General features: G+C 43.4%; 1 protein-coding gene across 1 annotated transcript in view; it reads left to right on the top strand.

Annotated features, from left to right (window-relative positions):
* The window catches only part of DNAH9 (dynein axonemal heavy chain 9), a 224,317-nt gene that overhangs the window by 88,877 nt on the left and 117,787 nt on the right, over positions 1 to 17,653 (top strand). Inside the window, exons 44-48 of the mRNA XM_068913909.1 lie at positions 714 to 837; positions 3,024 to 3,166; positions 6,523 to 6,684; positions 7,678 to 7,911; positions 14,900 to 15,160. Coding sequence (XP_068770010.1) covers positions 714 to 837; positions 3,024 to 3,166; positions 6,523 to 6,684; positions 7,678 to 7,911; positions 14,900 to 15,160 — 924 coding nt within the window. The remainder of the gene's footprint in view (positions 1 to 713; positions 838 to 3,023; positions 3,167 to 6,522; positions 6,685 to 7,677; positions 7,912 to 14,899; positions 15,161 to 17,653) is intronic.

Here is a 17,653-nt window from a genome sequence, read left to right as displayed (position 1 = left end):
AAGTGTTGCAGCACCTCAGCAAAGAAATAATTTAATTTAGTTATGTGTACTTGTGAACCTAGAGACCTCTACAGCATGGGGATACCGAGGACAAGCTTATCCAGGCACTACTGTCTCTCCAGAACTCTGCAGTACTTTAGCATCCTTCTACTTGTGACTTACCATACCCATAACTCAGGGCAAAGCCACACTTCATGAAGTCCCTCTGCAGCCTCCACCTGCAGATAAAGGGCTGTGCCATCCATTTCCTTCTGAGCTTTGGATTAATCAGGAATTGCGTTGATAAAGCAACAATTTTGCATCTTCAACCACATCCATTAGCCTCTAAGTGTTTCAGTCCCAGGTGCTTTTCTACATTTAACCTCTAGTGTTTCAATCACAGGAGCTTCCCTATATTTAGCAGTGTTAGGCAGGACTTTCTTCTTATTTTTGTTTTATACAGACCTGGGCATAATGTCAAGTCTTAACTAGCAATAAGTTTTACAATGATGATCGCAAGAGTCTCCTCCATATCCCTGGGAAGGCTGAGCTGTGAAAATGGAGAGGATCCAAAGCACTGTTTCATGCTAATAAATTGCAATTGCTTTGTTTTCCACTAATTAGAAGATTCTACACCACTCTTCTGAAATAGCTCTATTTTAGGTGTGATACCTAACCTATGCTTTGCAAAAGGTAGGTGCAACCTCTTGGTCCACTTTCTTTTCAACCTGCAGGCGGACCTGGCAAACCAGTACCTGAAAGCTGGCATGAAGAACATTGGCACCGTGTTCCTGATGACGGATGCACAAGTGGCTGATGAGCGATTCTTGGTGCTGGTAAATGACTTGTTAGCATCAGGTTCGTCTCTCATCGGTTTCATTTCCTCGCTCCCCTTTTTTACTGCAGATTTGGTTAAACTCTAGGTTAAATCCTAGGTTAAACTCTAGGATAAAAGCAGTGCTAAGGTCTCATTAGTGAGGATACACTCCATTGTCTGATGGATTTTTGCTTTTTTGGATGTCTCATACCCAGTTTTTCCATGTTTTCATGATTCTGTGATACTGTCTGTGGATGTGAAGTGGTGTGTCTGTCATGATATTGCAGCTGAGGACAGAGCCAAAGGAATGCATTGATAGAGGATGAGTTTGACCTGTGGATGCTGTGCATCCACAATCAAGTGATCTGATAAAATGTGATTGCTCCTGGCTAGAATATTTAAATGGAGTGTCTGCAAGTCAATATATGATATAAAGCCACCAACTAATGTGTTTGAGAGTGCTGTGTGGCTCTTTATCCCATTCCAGTCTTTTTTCTCTTTATTTTTCCAGATGTATGTAAGTTGTTGAGTTGTTACTTCTCCAAAGAATTGGAGAATAGCCTGCCTCCATGCAAATGCCTTTTTTCATGCAGAATATGGTGTGATTATGTGTGTGTGCAGCATGCAGTGCAACTATAGTGCACATGGGAGTGTGCAACTGTGTTGCCATGACCACACAAGGTAACCTAGAGAGTGCATAGTCCCCAAACTCCCTGACAAATCACTGCTAGGAACTGTGTGTCATTTGTTGCCTTATTTATAAGTCAGGAGTGGGAAGATACCAGCTGGCTCAGGTGGCCTCTGTGGATGATGGGGGATGGGAGCCGAAAGCACAAGGGACTGGGTTTGTGAATAACTCCAGAGTTGACATATGTGGCTATAAATTCACCATATGGTTCTGAGCAGCAAACAAGGCCTTCCTGTGACAAATCCTTATTCAGGAATAAGGACGGGATTTATTGTGGAGGGTGATGAGTAGCTCCCACCACCTCCCTTGCGCTATATAGATCCAATGGGCACTTAATGACTTGAAGTGAAGCTCTGCAGTGTCCTGAGCAAGGGACAGGCCCTGCAGCCTCTCAAAGCACTCTTCCCATCCGAGTTGTCACCCCATGTGTCCCTGTGGATCTGTGCTGAGACCTGATAGAAGGTCTCTGATAGCGGACAGCTTCACCATGGGGGCAGACAACCCTGGTTGCTGCTACAGACACGCTATGCTGGCTTAGCTACCTTTTGAAGTATGCCTTTCTTACTGGAAAGAGTTGCAGTTGGGCCCTGGTGATCAGTTACCCATCTTGTTTCAGGATGTCAGGGTCATCTTATGACCACATTGAAAGGCATTGCTTTTTTCTATGGTTACCACGTGGGGTAATGGGAGCAGAGCAAAGGTCCTTGTTGAGAATCCAGGGAAACGATGCTGAATTGCAGCCTGACTGAGGAAGTAACTGTGCAGAGACTGTATCTTTTTTCCTGACTTGAGCTAGTGCCAAACAGCATGTTCTAACTGATTGACTTGGCTACTTTCTTCCAATGGCATGCTTGTTTTTTCGTATTTATTTCACTTCCTATCATCACCTAATAAATGGGAACAGAATATACGTTTTAGTCTTTCGTATAAATTGGCAGGTTTCTGATTCTCATATTTGTATAAGTTATTAATGTTCATATTGACAGTATCATATTCAATTTCAATCAAAAAAGTCAAGATAAGTGAATAGATAGGAAAATAAGTAATCACTACAAAGCTATTTTGTTGGATATATTTTTGGCAATCAGTTGCATAACTATTCGCATTTAAAAGTTTTTAGAAGGATTTAAAAATTTTTAACTTTTAAAAAGTTTTTGTGATCTGGCTGTTCTTTGAATGCTACTGGAAACAGCATTGTTGAGCAGCTGCAGCAATCATATATAAAAATTTATTTGCAAGTCTAAATTGATTTCATTACTATGTAAAGCATACTAGGGATCTGATTTTTTGAAAATCTGATTAGCATCATAAATCAGAAAAAAATTAATTTCTGTATTTTGATTATATTCAGTGTTTGTTTCCTTTGCGCTCTGAGAAGGTTCGCTTTCACAAGTGCTCCTGATATACTTGGACATCCAACATAATGACTGTTCCCTAGGAAGGAGCTTCCTTGTGGCCTGATGAGGAAGGCAGACTTCACCTTGCTCTAAATCTAACGAAACCGAGGCAAGCAAACTGAAGCGTTCCCTTCTGTCTTAGGTGAGATCCCTGATCTCTTCCCTGATGATGAAGTTGAAAACATCATCAACAGCGTGAGGAACGAAGTCAAGGGTCAGGGTTTGGTGGACTCCCGGGAAACTTGTTGGAAGTTCTTCATAGAGCGTATTCGACGACAGCTGAAGGTGAGATGGTGGCAGGGGGGACGAGGATCCTCATCCCTGACCTCGGTCCAGGGGCACCTGGGCGGAAATTCTTTGGGCTATGTTGTCAGGAGGTCAGCCTGCAGTCTGAAAGGCTTTTCTGCTTGTTTATAATATGAACTGTGATTCTCCCACCAAGCAGTACTTAAACAGTAGAAACACTGTCTGCAGTCATCACTTCTTGGGCTTTATACAACAAATTTCATCTGTCTTTTAACAGCTGAACAGGACTCAACTTTCCATTTTCAACGATGTTTGCTCATATTTAGCTGGGGTACATCAGGAACAAAATCTTGCTGCATGGAAAAGTTACGGAGCAGATCAATCTTCATGTTGTAAAAACTAGGTAACTTGACAATCTACAGCCAAAAGAATTAAAAGACATTACCTTAAATTATGTGAACTGCAGCACCACAGTGTTAGGAACTGGCATGCTTACACGATTTCTCCCCTTACAGCCCAACTTTCCAACTGTAGAAAGCCCTGTAACAATGTCCTAATATCCCAAAATGGTCTAAAGATTTTCCAGGCATTCCCAGCACTTGGGTAAGGTATAGTGCAAGAAGGAGTTAGACTTTTCCAGGAGGTAACTGCCCATCTGCATGACTGCACAGTGCCGTGGTCCTAAAGCAGGGAGGCAGGGCAGGAGGTGAGTGAAAAATTAACGTTTACTTAATGAAAACACATCCTTATCCTTTTCCAGTCCTGGGTTTGTGTTGGTAGGACATGTTTACTGATGTGTGGTGCAGCGAGGGTGGCTTATTCCCTGTCTGCTGTTAAGTAGGTACGTGTCTGGGGTGGTGAACAGCCAGAGAATTGAGTTCCCCTCACCAGGGGAAACAGAGCTGTGACATGATTCTGCTCTCCTGGACATATCCCCAGGAAATCTGAGGGCCCTGCTATAGTATAGGTGCACAAGGAGAGGGAATCCAGTCCTTCTCCTCCCTTTCCCACTGTGGAGGAGAATTTCTGACAGGCACTGATGCTGTGTTGTAGCTCTTCTAATACCGTGGTTATCTTCTGCCCAGTGTCCCTACCTGGAAATACTCTCCATGCCCATTGGCTATTGAGGTATACTAGAAAGACTGGATGTGATTTATCTGAGAATGACTCCTTTTCCTTCTCTGTCCTTCTCCTTAATGGTGCATCGGAATAGATGTCTGCAGTCAGTAGTGAAGTGTTGTTTAATTCACTGCAATGTTTGGTAATAGCGTTATTTACTGTGCAGAAAGCTGAGCAGGCTATCATTATCTCAGAGTGTTTTTGACCTCTGGGAGCAGTGTGGGAGTGAGGCAAGGCCTGATGGAGTGCCTTGATGTCTTGAGAGAAAGCAGTGTAGGTGCAGAAGAGGACTTTTGAACATAGATAGCTTCCTGAACCTTGCCTGGCTTTCAGATAGCAACACAGAAGTACCAGAGGCTTATTCTGGAAGGTATAGAAAGAATTTGTACATGACTAGTCACTGTATGCAAATACACGATGACCACGTCTGTCAGTGGAGCTCTCTTAGCCTCTCCTGACATAGAAAGGAAGCAACAAAGAGCAGCCCAGTGCACTCAGGTTCAGCAGTCTGTCTCCATTGCTGCACTGTGCATACATGCAGGAGAAAAGTTAGAACTCAAAACACTGGAGGCTTTTCATTGTACGTTTTCTATACGTTTGTAAAAACAAAAAAAATATTCCTTTAATTTGTAATCAACTTTCATTAAAGCTGTAATATTTTTTAAACCAAAACAAGGGAGTTAATGGGCTGTTTTGCTGGTACATAGTGGCAGTGTGTTTTGCGGGGAGGAGGAAGTGGACTTGTTGAAGGCTGGCTTTCACAACTTCCTAAAAAGAGATCTTAGATTTTGATGAAGGTGCTGACAACTTGCAGAGACGTCTGAGTTAATACCAGCCTGCCCCATGACACTTGCAAGGTTATGCAGATACCTGGCCGGGTTGATAAATAGGGGAAAGGTAAATCATGGAATGAGTTATACTATTTCCCATGCTGTGCTAGCTCAGATATTGCTACTTCATGGTGTAGACCTGCCTTGTGTTCTGGTCTGTGCCTGATTAACACAGTTCATAAATCTGGGCACAGTGCATAGGGATGGAAAGATGTTATGGAAAAAGGGCTATAACGGATGGTGGCAGGTTTTGGTCCTTCTTGATCTGGTTCTTGTGTGCCATACAAGAGGGTGACAGAGCATTGGAGCATTGGAACAGGTTGCCCAGAGAGGTAGTGGAGTCTCCTTCGCTGGAGATATTCAAAACCCGTCTGGATGTCATCCTGGGCAATATGCTCTAGGTGACCGTGCTTGAGCAGGGAGGTTGGACTAGATGATCTCCAGAGGTCCCTTCCAACCTAAACGATTCTGTGATTCTGTGATACTGCTGTTAAAACTCATGGTGGGGCAGTGAGTAAGAGTACTTTACCTTGCCCTGACTTCTGCACTGTGGGTGAGGAGTTTCTTTCCGGAAGGGGGAAGTGATTGTGCAGGGAACGAGGCTTCCAAACTGCAGGAGGTGCAGATGGAAGAAGAAGGGGTAACTGAAGACGAAGGGACGGAGGAAACAGTGCAGGACCTGAAGGATGCTGAGGAGATTGCAGCTGGCCCCAAAGTAACAGAAAGAGATGTTTCCCAGTGACGCCCATGGGGACTTTGCAGAGTTTGTTACAACTCAGAAACTTTTATCAGCTTTTAGATTGAAAAAAACCCCTGAAAAACAAAGGACCTGCTGTGCAAAAATGCAACAGAAGAAGAGCATCCACAATGCTTTTATTTCTATTTAGCCTTAATTTAAGTTTTCTCTATTTTAAAAAATTTCTCATTCTGATAAAAGTAGACTTCTAATTTTGAGCCACATTCATCCTTTTGAGTGCTAGCTTTAGGAAAATGGTCTAGGCATCCTCGTCTCAAAACTGTGGTCCAATCAGGAGAATTTAGATCCATTTATGTTAATTCCTTGTTGCACCATTCGAAACTGAATGTCTGCTTCCTGCCTGGCAAAAGCTTTGTGCCACTGCTGAAGCAGTGAAGAGAGGAATTGCTTATACTAGATCCAGGCTGCAGCCTTGAAAGTTTGTCAGGGTTCTGCGTCTGACCATAGCAGTGCTTAATGTGACTGCTTGTTTTTTTTGCAGAGAAAAAATGTGTTTACTGCTAGATTATGGATTTTCCTGGCCTGAAGTGCAAGGGCTCAGAACTCAAGGTTACTATAATCTTACCTGCTGACATGAGAACTTCCTTTGGAATTGGTTGGCAAAGCCCAAATTAGTCTCTATGCCTTGGAGCCCAGCCATGTGCTCCTAGCCATGCCATCACACCTTCTCCATTCCTTTGGCTTCTCAGGTTGCACTGTGTTTTTCACCTGTTGGTAACAAGCTGAGAGTTCGTAGCAGGAAGTTCCCTGCCATCGTGAACTGCACAGCAATAGACTGGTTCCATGAATGGCCACGGGAAGCTCTTGAATCCGTCAGCCTGCGCTTTCTGCAAGAAACTGAGAACATCGAGGTGAGTCCACTGCTATGGCACACTCAGTGCCATCTCATTGGTCCATCCTTTAGACATGTCCAAACACTACTTGGTTTTGAATTCCTCTGCAGGGTACAAATTTTGGCATGACCAGGTACGGTACTGCTAGTATCCAGGCATGGCCTCAGCCCTCCATTCAGTGCACACAATGACTCAATTATGATTTCATGAGAATTTTGCAATGGGCCCTCTGTTCACCTTTATTTCCCTCAGATGCTTATCCAGGACATTTGGATCACTGTATGGAGAGGAATTGCTGGCAGCACCATATGGTGTTTAAACTGAATCGAACCAGGCTGATGAAATATGGGCAAGTTTTTCCAGGAGTAGCATGGACCTTAGCAGAAGCAGTCTCGTGGACACCACGCTTGCATATATTTATACGCTAATAGTATTGTCAATGAAATGATTGTTTTGCTACCAAAAAGATTACAACTCAATACAGAAAATAACCCAAAGGTTACAATTATTCCATGGAATATATGCTTTTCTCTCCACATGAATATCTGAGAGTCTATAATTCTCAAGGGCAAAAATATGTCTAGTTCTCATTGATGACTACCTGCTACTAGACTAAAAGAGATTCAGTTCTGTTTATTTAGTTCTTCTGTACAGGATTTTGGAAGGATAAAGTCTAAAATGTTTCTTTTTATGAGTGTGCACTTTCCCCAATTGTATAGAAGAAAAGCCTAAATTTATACTTGAAAGGCTTTGTTTTATAGAGCTGAATGCTAGAAAAATTGCTTGGAAGAAGATAAAATATGAGATAAAAGATATAAAAAGAGGTATAAAGTACAAGCATAGATTAAGCTTTTTAGAGATAACAAACAAAAAGGAATCAACTGAGATATTACATCTGCTGCAGCAGAATAAAACGTTAATAAATTCCTTATGTAAGGCACAGGTCTATATATAGCTATTTTTTTAAAAATATATTTTCCAAAAATATTTGTCTTCTCATCTTACCCTTAGGTTTCAGTGAAAGATTCAATAAGCAAATTCATGGCCTATGTCCATACGAGTGTCAATGAGATATCCCGATTGTATCTGGGCAATGAACGGCGATATAACTACACCACTCCCAAGTCATTCCTTGAGCAAATCAAACTCTATCAGAATTTGCTGTTGAAAAAGAACAAGGATTTAACAGCTAAAATGGAGCGACTAGAGAATGGCCTGCAGAAGCTCAATAGCACGTCTGCACAGGTGAGAAAACTGTTTGGTTGGGTCTAGAAGCTGATGTTTTATTGTTTCTGAGATAGATATCTCTGTGACCTGGTTCAAAAAGAAAGCTGGGTTCCTGGATGAGCAGTGGTTATGCTCTGTACTGGAAAGGAGAAGGAAAAAGATGCATGTGTGTGAATGCAGTTATTTGAGCTGTGCTAATCCCAAATAAAAGATTGCAATAAATGAAATGAGATATGGATCCAATTGGATCTGCAGATGATATTTTGATGGCTATATTTCAGCTGTTGTGACATAATAGCTAATGAAATGCAGGATGGTGGGGATTTAGGGGAAGATCAGTGATTTTTTTGGAGTTGCATACAGGAAATCTACAATAAGTTAAGCAAGAATTATATCTTTCATTTAAATAGAGCATCCTTTAAAACAAGGCTGCAGTTCATTTCTCCTCATGTTATGCTATCCATCTTTAAGGAAAACTAATGCACATGTCTGCAATGTAGACTAGTCCACCCAAAATCCCCCTTGGAAAGAGCCTTACTGGCATACCTCTGAAATAATGAGTAGCTTCAAAAACCTCTGCTCTCTATAGTGACTCAAACTGCCTTTCAGAGCTTTACTATCTTCTACATCTGTTGCTGAACTCCTGTTTTTTCTCCATTTCATGTTCTGATAACTTATAAATGTTGACTAACAATCTTCTACTGTGGCAAATAGGCTCTCCTGACATTGCCCTAAAGACACAGAGGCAGTTGTTGTGAATGAAGGACCCATTGGTTCAACCTCTTCTGTATATACGATCTAGATAACACTGGTGACATAAATAATGTCATGGTCAACAAGAAGTGTGCCTTACTGGAGGGTGATATGTGGGCTTTATTGTGCCCCTCTGCTTTGGTAGTCTGTCTCACTTCAAACAGTTACTTTCTTCACAGTGCAGAACAGGTCTTGCAGGACATGGAGGGGAGAGGACATATTTCATGTCCCTTTTGCACATTTTAGTATCTCCCCTTCAGAAAGATATGGCTGCCTATGGTAGGTTTCAGAGCGAGCAGCTCAGACCACCCATCGTTTCTGGTGGAGTAAACCAGAGCTGAAGGTACTTGCCTCCTCTGTAAAGCAGACCTTATGTTTACCTTACCTTTGGAGGCAAACATTTTCTCTGACCTAGATTAGGTCTATTCTTTATTGGGAGGTAACTAATATGAGCTGGTCATTTGATACAAATAAGAACTCTCTGTAGTGTTGGTCAGGCATGGGGACCCTCCTGTATCCTTCAAGCATGATTTCATATGGGTGTTGTGTTGGCAAGTGTTTACCTGACAAGCTGTGACGCAGGCTGTGAGCAGTGATGGAGAAGCTGGGGATGAAATGGAAAGCCACAGTACTTGTGGGTCTTTTGTCTTGTAGATGTTGCTGTTGCAAAATTGATTAAAGAAAGCAAAATTCATTTCCAGTTGGAATAAGGCTGGAGCAAGAAGCGCCTGTTTAGGAGGTTGATTGAGAGGCAGAGCATTGAGGACAAATATGTCAAAATTGAGTCTAAAATTAGCATTGGGGGCCTAAAATTAAACACCTAAATTATCAGATGTGCGTAATAGTCAAAACTACTGTTGATTTGAAACCAGTGTGTGACTATTTAGCACTGGAAATCATACCAGTTAGATGGATCTTGAATATAGATTTATATGTCTAAACTTTAGCATTAACACAGGTTAATGTAGAAAAGGTTGATTTCGGTGCTGAGGAAGTGACAAGACCTCTGTCCAGATCAGGTGCATAGTCTCTGGGTTGCACTTATGGCTCCTGGAAGTGGTAGGCTGTTTTGTGTTTTCAAAGTAAGGAAGAAGGATTTTAATAACTAAGTGAGACCTGGCTCTGCCTTAGACCTGAGGACTGGTTTTTAACTTAGCCATTGCAGTTTCAAAATAACCTCCCACTTTCTCTCTCTCTTTCTCTCCTTCCCATCATTTTTTTTTCTTTTAGATTTCGAATTCTAAGGAAATGTTTCTTGTTCTTACATACCTAATCGTCTTTCCCTAAAGACAGTGGCTGTCCTTGTCAGTATGCAGAAAATCAGAAGCTGGCTTCCAGTTATTAGAACATAATAGACTCAGGAAAATCTGTAGGATGAGTCATTTGTTTTTCAGAATTAGGTTTGCTACGAAGAGGTCAGCATTCTCTTCACAGCCTGTTACTGAGTAATATTTAGTATAACTGTGGTTAATATTGCATCACAGGATTCTGGATTCCAGCCTTACTTGCTGTATCAATTAATTGCTGACCTTTGATGTATTTTGTGTTCTTGAAACAAGACAGGGACAATCAGATAAAATGAGTCTCCTGGGAGCCTACCCTCCAGGTTTTCTGCTCTTTAATAGTTCCTCTTTTTCTGTTCTGGTGTTAGGCAACCAGTTCTTCCCAGTTGGAGTCACAGTACACTACCCTTGAATCTCTCATTTGCTTTACTCTTCCTTTTATAGTTCACATTACTAATTGCTTATCAGATTGTCCAGGACTCAGGAAGCTGCTCACAGATTTTTCATGTTTCTTAGCACAGTTAGAGACTGAGTACTGGACTTTTTGTAGCCAGTAATTGTATTCTGTATGCTAAGGCATACACTGAATCTGTCTGCTAACACCTTGATCTGATCATTATCCTGATGTTGCATGTGAGAAGGAGGGTAATAACATTCTCTCTTCTCTTTGGGATGACAGTCTGCTGTGATTTTCCACTGCACCTCAGTTGCTCTTTGTACTGTTATTCTCTTGTAGTTTTTGTTTTCTTCTGTTTACTAGCTACTTGTTACCTAAAAGGCATCTTTTGCTTTCACCAGTGTTGGCAGACACTGAAAAAGTCAGTGGTGTTTGTCTTGCTTTCCCTGGAGGTGGTAATGACTTTTCTGTGGCATCTCTGCATTGTTATTTATAAAGCACTTGTCTCTTGGCTGCTTCACAGCACAACAGAGTCCAATGTGTTGACGAGAGCTGAGCAGGACAGGTCACTTCAGTACTGTGAACTCCACTGTTAGCTATAAGGCCTCACCCATTTAAAGAGGGTTGAATCCCATGTCCTTGTTCAGGACATCAAATCTCTTCCTGCATCTCCACGTGGAGCTTCTCTTTATGACATTTCCGTGTGGTCCTGGAGGTGCTGTTGTCCATGTCTGTGTGCACGTCAGGTGTCCCTTTTGTACACCTTCTTGTCCCATGCCTTTCAATGCCTTCCTGAGCTCAGGGCCATGCTCCTATCTTGTAGACTGAGTTTTTAGTTTTCAGGCTTCCCATTGCATTAAATGCTCTTAGTTTCTTTTACAATGAGACAGGATGAATAGGTGTTCCCAGCTTCCATGTCCAGAATGGCTCGTATTTTATATGTTGTCACCTCTTTGCCTCCATCAGTCTTTGCCCTCTCGGTCTGAGCACCTGTTCCAAGGAACAAGTACCATACAGCATAAGAGTATTTTCCATGCTGTTCTCCTTTTGCATCACGGTGTTTCACATGTGATGTTTTTGCATCATAGTGTTAATTGTGATATTTTTCCCAGCCCCGAGCAAGAGCTCTGTTGAGCTGAACCCAGGTCTGTCCAGGTTCAGGTGAACTGAGAATGACCAGGGCAAAGCAACCTGGAAGTTATGCTCAGAGGATGATGGATGCCACTGCCCCTAATCTGAGCTGTTTACAGCACTTTATTTTCTTCGGGGAGACTGGAGGTATGGGGATGTCACTTCAAGGAGGGAGACAGTGTATGACCATTGGAGAATTTCTAGGCCATGAGAGGGTGGAAGACAGGGGCTGTGTTGTGAAGGCTTTCTGCGCATTTCTAGATAATAAATGTTAGTGATGGACAGGCTTGGTCACCTCTGGGGTTTAAACTGAGCTTAACAGCTGGAAATTTGACAAGAATCTGGGTTTTCAAAAAAAAATAAAATAAATTGTGACGTTCATGGTCAGAGGAGAACTTTTTATGCCCTTATTCCTAATGGTGCTCTGTTTGGACCGCTTCAGCAGGTCTTTGATGGGGAAGGAATCAGAGCTGTGTCCTACTTGCTTTCTTTAAGGCAGCAGCATGCCTAAGGTTTCTGCTGTGCCTGTGCCTTACTGAAGATGGTGAAATGAGGCCTTCTTGTTTGCTGGTGTGTCAAGAAGACTTTTTTGCCTGCATTTTAGGATTTGTGGGAAGTCAGGATAAATAGATGAACGTGACAAGCTGTCTTTGCTCCGGATGTGAGTATAGCATTAAGAGAAACTTGATTACTGTGCTGAGGGGATGAAACTGGAGGAATAAAGTTCATAATTTTGCCTTTCCCCCACTCAGAACATCACTGAAGAGAAAAAATGCAGTTATTTAGCTACTGCTCCTATTTCAATTTTTCCACTGTACAAACACTGTTAAATAGTCACTGCTTGGCTACATTTGAGCTTCAGCCTCTCTTGAAAACATGACCGTTTCCTAACATGTTCTGAAATCCTACTGTAGATAAGGAAGGCTGCAGTTAAACATATGTTCCCTAAATGTGGTAAAGCATATTGGCAGAGGGTCCAGCAGAGCCCCAAAATAGACATCACAGCTCACAACTTCAACTTGCATCATATCTATTGGGAATTTAAAATGTAGCCGCTACTCAAGTAGACATGTTCTTTCACAGTAGTACAGACTGGCCTTCTGTGCTTCAAGACATTTAGATTCCTCTCAAACAGGGCCCTAAATCCTGACATTGTTAGATCAAGGCATTTACCCTTTAATTATTGTATGTGCTTAACTTAAAGGGGTTTTTGTCAGGATATTTTCTATTACTATGAGCTGTGCTGGGAGCTGAGTTTGTATCTGCTCCTTTTGTATAGCCATTGAAAGGATTGTAGAGAGCTAGTGGGCTTTAATCCCTTGTTTGTCTTGTTGTAGCTGTGTAAGTCTCATAAAGCTCCCGTTCATAGATGCATCCAGCACACGGTTAGCAATTTTGGGCAGAAGGTCGCAAGCCATATCTGCAATCGGCAACGCATCCCACTTCAATTTCCTGTACTCTCAGAAGACTTAGGACTGAACAAAAAGTTGTTGCTCAGTTTGCTGACTGAAGTGATTATGCACTCCTGCGAGTTCCGAGTCATTTTGATTTACAGTTGCATCTTTGTCCTGGTGAAAATAGCATTGTACTGCCAAGCAGCAGAAGATGAAAATGCATTAAGCGTGCAGCATAAGAATACAAAGAGAGTTCTAAGAAACCACTCTCCACTTGAAGCTAATACAGAATGTCAATAGCTATGGTTTATATGATTGCAAATCGTGCTCTCTCTTCTGGTATAAAAATGGAATTATCAACAAAAGCATAGGTCTGACTTATATTGTATTAAGTATTTTTACATTGGTAAAGATGTACCCCAGGAACCATAAACAATCCTTTATGAGCTCAACTGCAGGACGGTGAAAGACAAAATGTTCTCCATGATCTCTGAAGAGGCTGTGTAAATTTATTGAAATGGGTGCTTTCAGAGAGAGTTCAAGTGACAGTGCATGTGGACTTTCCCACTACTTTCCCACTGTGCATGCATTTCATCCTGTCACCTTGAGAGTGCCTGTACCTTGCAGGTACAAGGAGCCGCTCGGTGAAGCAATTGGTAAGGAGCTGTGTGTTTCTTACCATTGAGATGCCTCTTGGCTGCTGGCTAAGTGGAAGAGGTTCCCTTCCCCAAACTTTTGACATCACAGTTTTCCTCCTCTTAGTCTCCAGCTTCTGAGTCCTATTCAGCTAGCTGGGCCTTTTGCACTTTAAATCCCGTTGAATGGCTTTTCTCTGCATTTCCTTTACCTCTGATTGTACCTCTGATGAAGGCTGTACCTATCAGCAGATCCCAATCTTAATGTCTCTAATGTGAGAATTACGCTTCCCATCACAAGTCTGCAGGACCTCATGGTAGTGAGGGACCTGATGTGGGTTCTACCTCTGCCTTCCATGCACTAAGCACAGGAAGGTGAGGAGGGACTGCACTATTGGTGCTTTTGCAGTGATACAGGTCCCCTGGGTGTGAGAGCAGCAGGATGCAGCTGAGGTGAGCTCACATCTTGGAGAGCTCTAGCTCCTGATACACAGCCTCTTTTCAAAGCCAGTGTATGGGAAAACTCTGTGTGCTCTGGTCTGTGGATGTCAAAGCTGAAAAGAGAAAGCATGTCACCTCTAGTGCAAAATATGTGTGCATAGTGCATACATGCCATATTTATGAGGGATGCAATAAAACCTCAGATCTTGCACTCAGAGATAGCTGAAAGCTGTGCATATTTGGCTTTATAACGAGAGCAGCTTACTGCAAACATTTGTAAAGCTGGCTTCCCAAGTTGCTCCCTAAAGCTCCCCTGTGCTGATGCACACGTGCCTGCTCATGGAGCCAGGCAGACCTTAGGCTGGGACCATCTCCTGTCACAGGGACTAGCTCTGGCATGTCCCTTCTTGGGATCATGCCTATGTGCCACTTCTCCCCATTGTATGCCATCGGGAAGGGATGCTTTTCTTCTTTTGTGTGGACGCAGGGCCACATGCAGTGGGGCTCTGGCCCATGGCTAGGCTCATGTGTAGTACAAATCTAATCCCAGAAAGATATGAAATGAAAGTTTCCACCTATTTCCCAGTGGATCCTGCTCAAAAAAACGCTCACTTTGCCTTGGTATCTTTTTCCAGTTCTCTATCAGAAGTAGTGAGTAGAGGGTGGGACAACCTTCTTACTAGGATGATGCAATGCTAGTTTCTTCCTTCCTGTGATTCTCAGTGCTAGCATGTTGCTCTGGTTTGTGCATCATGTGTATTGGCTCTCTGACCCTGGGAGCACAGGACAGGAGCTGTAGTACCCTGCTATACTGCTTTTCTGTACTTCCAGGACATTGCTTCCTTTATGCACAGGCCCCTTCTGCTGTTAGTAGTTGCTCAGCCCTACTCCAGGGCGAGCCCATGCTGCTGGGCAGGGGAGGGAGCAGGGCTGCTGAGCATCCATGCTTCCACACGTGTTCTTTCCCTATAGGTAGATGACCTGAAGGCCAAGCTGGCAGCCCAAGAAGTGGACCTGAAGCAGAAGAACGATGATGCTGACAAACTGATCCAGGTGGTAGGAGTGGAGACAGAAAAAGTGACCAGGGAGAAGGCAGTCGCTGATGAGGAGGAGCAAAAAGTGGCACTGATCACCCAAGAGGTCCAGCAGAAACAAAAGGACTGCGAGGAGGACCTGGCCAAAGCTGAGCCTGCCCTTGCGGCTGCTCAGGCGGCTCTGAACACCCTCAACAAGGTAGGGCAAAGACTCCCATGGAAATCCAGTATCTCCCTTTGGCAGTGGTAGGGGCAATGCCATCCCAGCACCTAGATTTTTAAACATTGTATTGAGCCTGCTCCAGCTTCTTTCTGGGTTATGCATACTTGGTTGCTGGTGTAACCTGGAGGAGTCACAAGGCTGCTCCAAGTTACATTTGCTACTGGCCTGTGGAGAGCAGGGAGGAACTGCAGCTGTGTACTTTGCCTGTAACTCTTCACCACTACTGGCTGGCTCTGCTGTTTCTCCCCACAAGAAAGGGGAGATTATCTTTCTCTCACCCTTTCTTCAGGACCCTGGAAAGAGTGTTTCCGAGGGACCACCACTTCTGTCTCTCTTACTTCCTGGCAGAGCCAGCATATTTGGGTGTTCTGGGTTTTTCACGCTTGTTCTCAAGTCACCTGGGAGCCTCTACATTGGGGTGGAGCTGCACATTAGTGCCTGGGAGGCACATAGGTGAGAGTGTGACACTCTGGCTGGCATGGAGGACTGTGCCAATAACCTACAATGATGAAAACAAGTGCTGCGGTGTGAGCTAAATGCTGCAGCCATGGTTATTCCAAGCTGGTGTGGTGAGTATGCAGGGCAGTTGTGACATGGCAGTTGTGAACCTAGTGCATCCTTGAGTACTTGGGGCTTTCTCAACGCTAGACAAGGGAGGCCAAAGCCTGAGCCAGTCTCTCACTGCCTTTTCACTATGATGACACTCATGAATCTAACACGCCTTCATGCTGGCTGCTGGCAGGAGATTAGGCCTGATCTTGTTGCAGAGCCTGTAACATTTCATTTAAGTGAAAGATAGTATCAGCGCTACCTGTTTGCTTTAGTTATTTCTGTGCAAGTGCACAATCAGCGCAGCAGGAGCTGAGAAACACACAAAATACCAATGAGGCAGATTTTATACCACGCTACTCAATGATTTTTTTTTTTCTTTCCTCTCCAGCATATCTAGAACATAGTAGTTCAGCTGAGATTCAGAACTTAGCTTAGACAAGTTCCTCATAAATCTCACAGACCAGTGTTCACAAGTGCGGTATGTGCAACCAGCTGTTACACCAGCTGGCAGTGAGCTTTGGCATCCTCTTTGGTCCCTCATCTGTGACTTTGAAAAGGGACCTGCCATGGGAAGGCTCACATGCCTTCCCTTCTGGGTCTGTCCTCCTGAGACAATGTGGGCTAGAACAGCCCCAGGGATCCACCCAGTATCATACAATTGGATTTGCATGGATGAAGCCTGACCTGGCTTTCTCCTGCCCTGATTTAATGTAGAATATCAACATGGGGAAGCTGCCGGTATGTGCTGCTTCACAAAGCTTTGCTCCTGGCTGCCTGAATTGTCCCAGCAGGGCAGGCTGGCCCAGAGCAACGCAGTGTCTTTTGTGCATTGTACAGCAAATGTTGTGCTTGGCTAGGGTGGATGAGTAGATGGAGGTGGGAGAAGAAGCAGCAGACAACCAGAAGTGCAGTGGGAAAGTAGGCCACTTCTTAGGATCCTCTTGGCAGCTTCTACTCACAAAGTCCCTGCTATTGCAGAGACAAAAAAGTTATGACTCAGTGGAGTGGACTGACCTTCTCCAACAGACCTGTACGAAGCAGGATTTCTCCTGCCCTCTCTTTATCTAAGACTTTCTTCAGGCCTTGTTGAGTAAGTATGATGCTAAATGTCCGATGCATGCATCTTGGCTCCACAGATACTCTCACAGGGTGGCTTTTTGTCTGATACAAAAAACAAACAAAAAAAACCAAAGAAAACCCACATACATATTGGCACTGAAGTCTCATACTCTGTTTGGGTTTATCCAGTACTGAGGATTTATCAGGCATGAAGAGGCATGTTGTTTACCAGCATTTTGGCGCTGGCTAGCAGCACTACCATGGGCAGTATGTAGTCTGGTACTGAGTGTGTGATGACTTCTAGGGAGAAATATATCTAGCTGCAGGCAAAGCCCATGCCAAAGCAATAGTTTCCTGCGGTAAGAGCAGTTCCTAAATTATTGATTTAGGGAAGGTTTTTGGAACACTAGAAAATTTTTCATTCCAGGATGCTCCAGGCATCCCCATTTGGAGCCCAATACTTTGAGATACTAAATGCTCCAGAGAGGCATGAGTTACCTGCAATTTGTCTTTGATCTGCAGGGCACTCAACATCCTGGAGCAGCAAACTCCTGCACACAGGGAAGCGCAGTTGCCAAACACCAACTGCAGATAGAAAAATTAATTATTTCCATGATCACAACAAGGCACAGCCCAAGCATATCCCTTTTTGGGGAGAGAAAAGCAATTCTGAATCATCAAGAATGGATTTTCCACATGATTAGCTTTCAGGAAAGATGCAACTTCACTATAAAGATGCGTTATTGTGATTCTTTTGCCTGGAAGTGAAAGACTGTACAAGGGAAAAATGTTTCTTTCTTCATCAGTTCTGGTTTCATGCTGAAGCTGTAGACTTCTCGTTAGACAAAGATTAAGGAG

Source organism: Struthio camelus, chromosome 19 (genome assembly GCF_040807025.1).
Source record: "Struthio camelus isolate bStrCam1 chromosome 19, bStrCam1.hap1, whole genome shotgun sequence".
Taxonomy (NCBI): domain Eukaryota; kingdom Metazoa; phylum Chordata; class Aves; order Struthioniformes; family Struthionidae; genus Struthio; species Struthio camelus.
The sequence above is the reverse complement of the archived record's forward strand: the minus strand, read 5'-3'. Positions and strand labels throughout refer to the sequence as shown.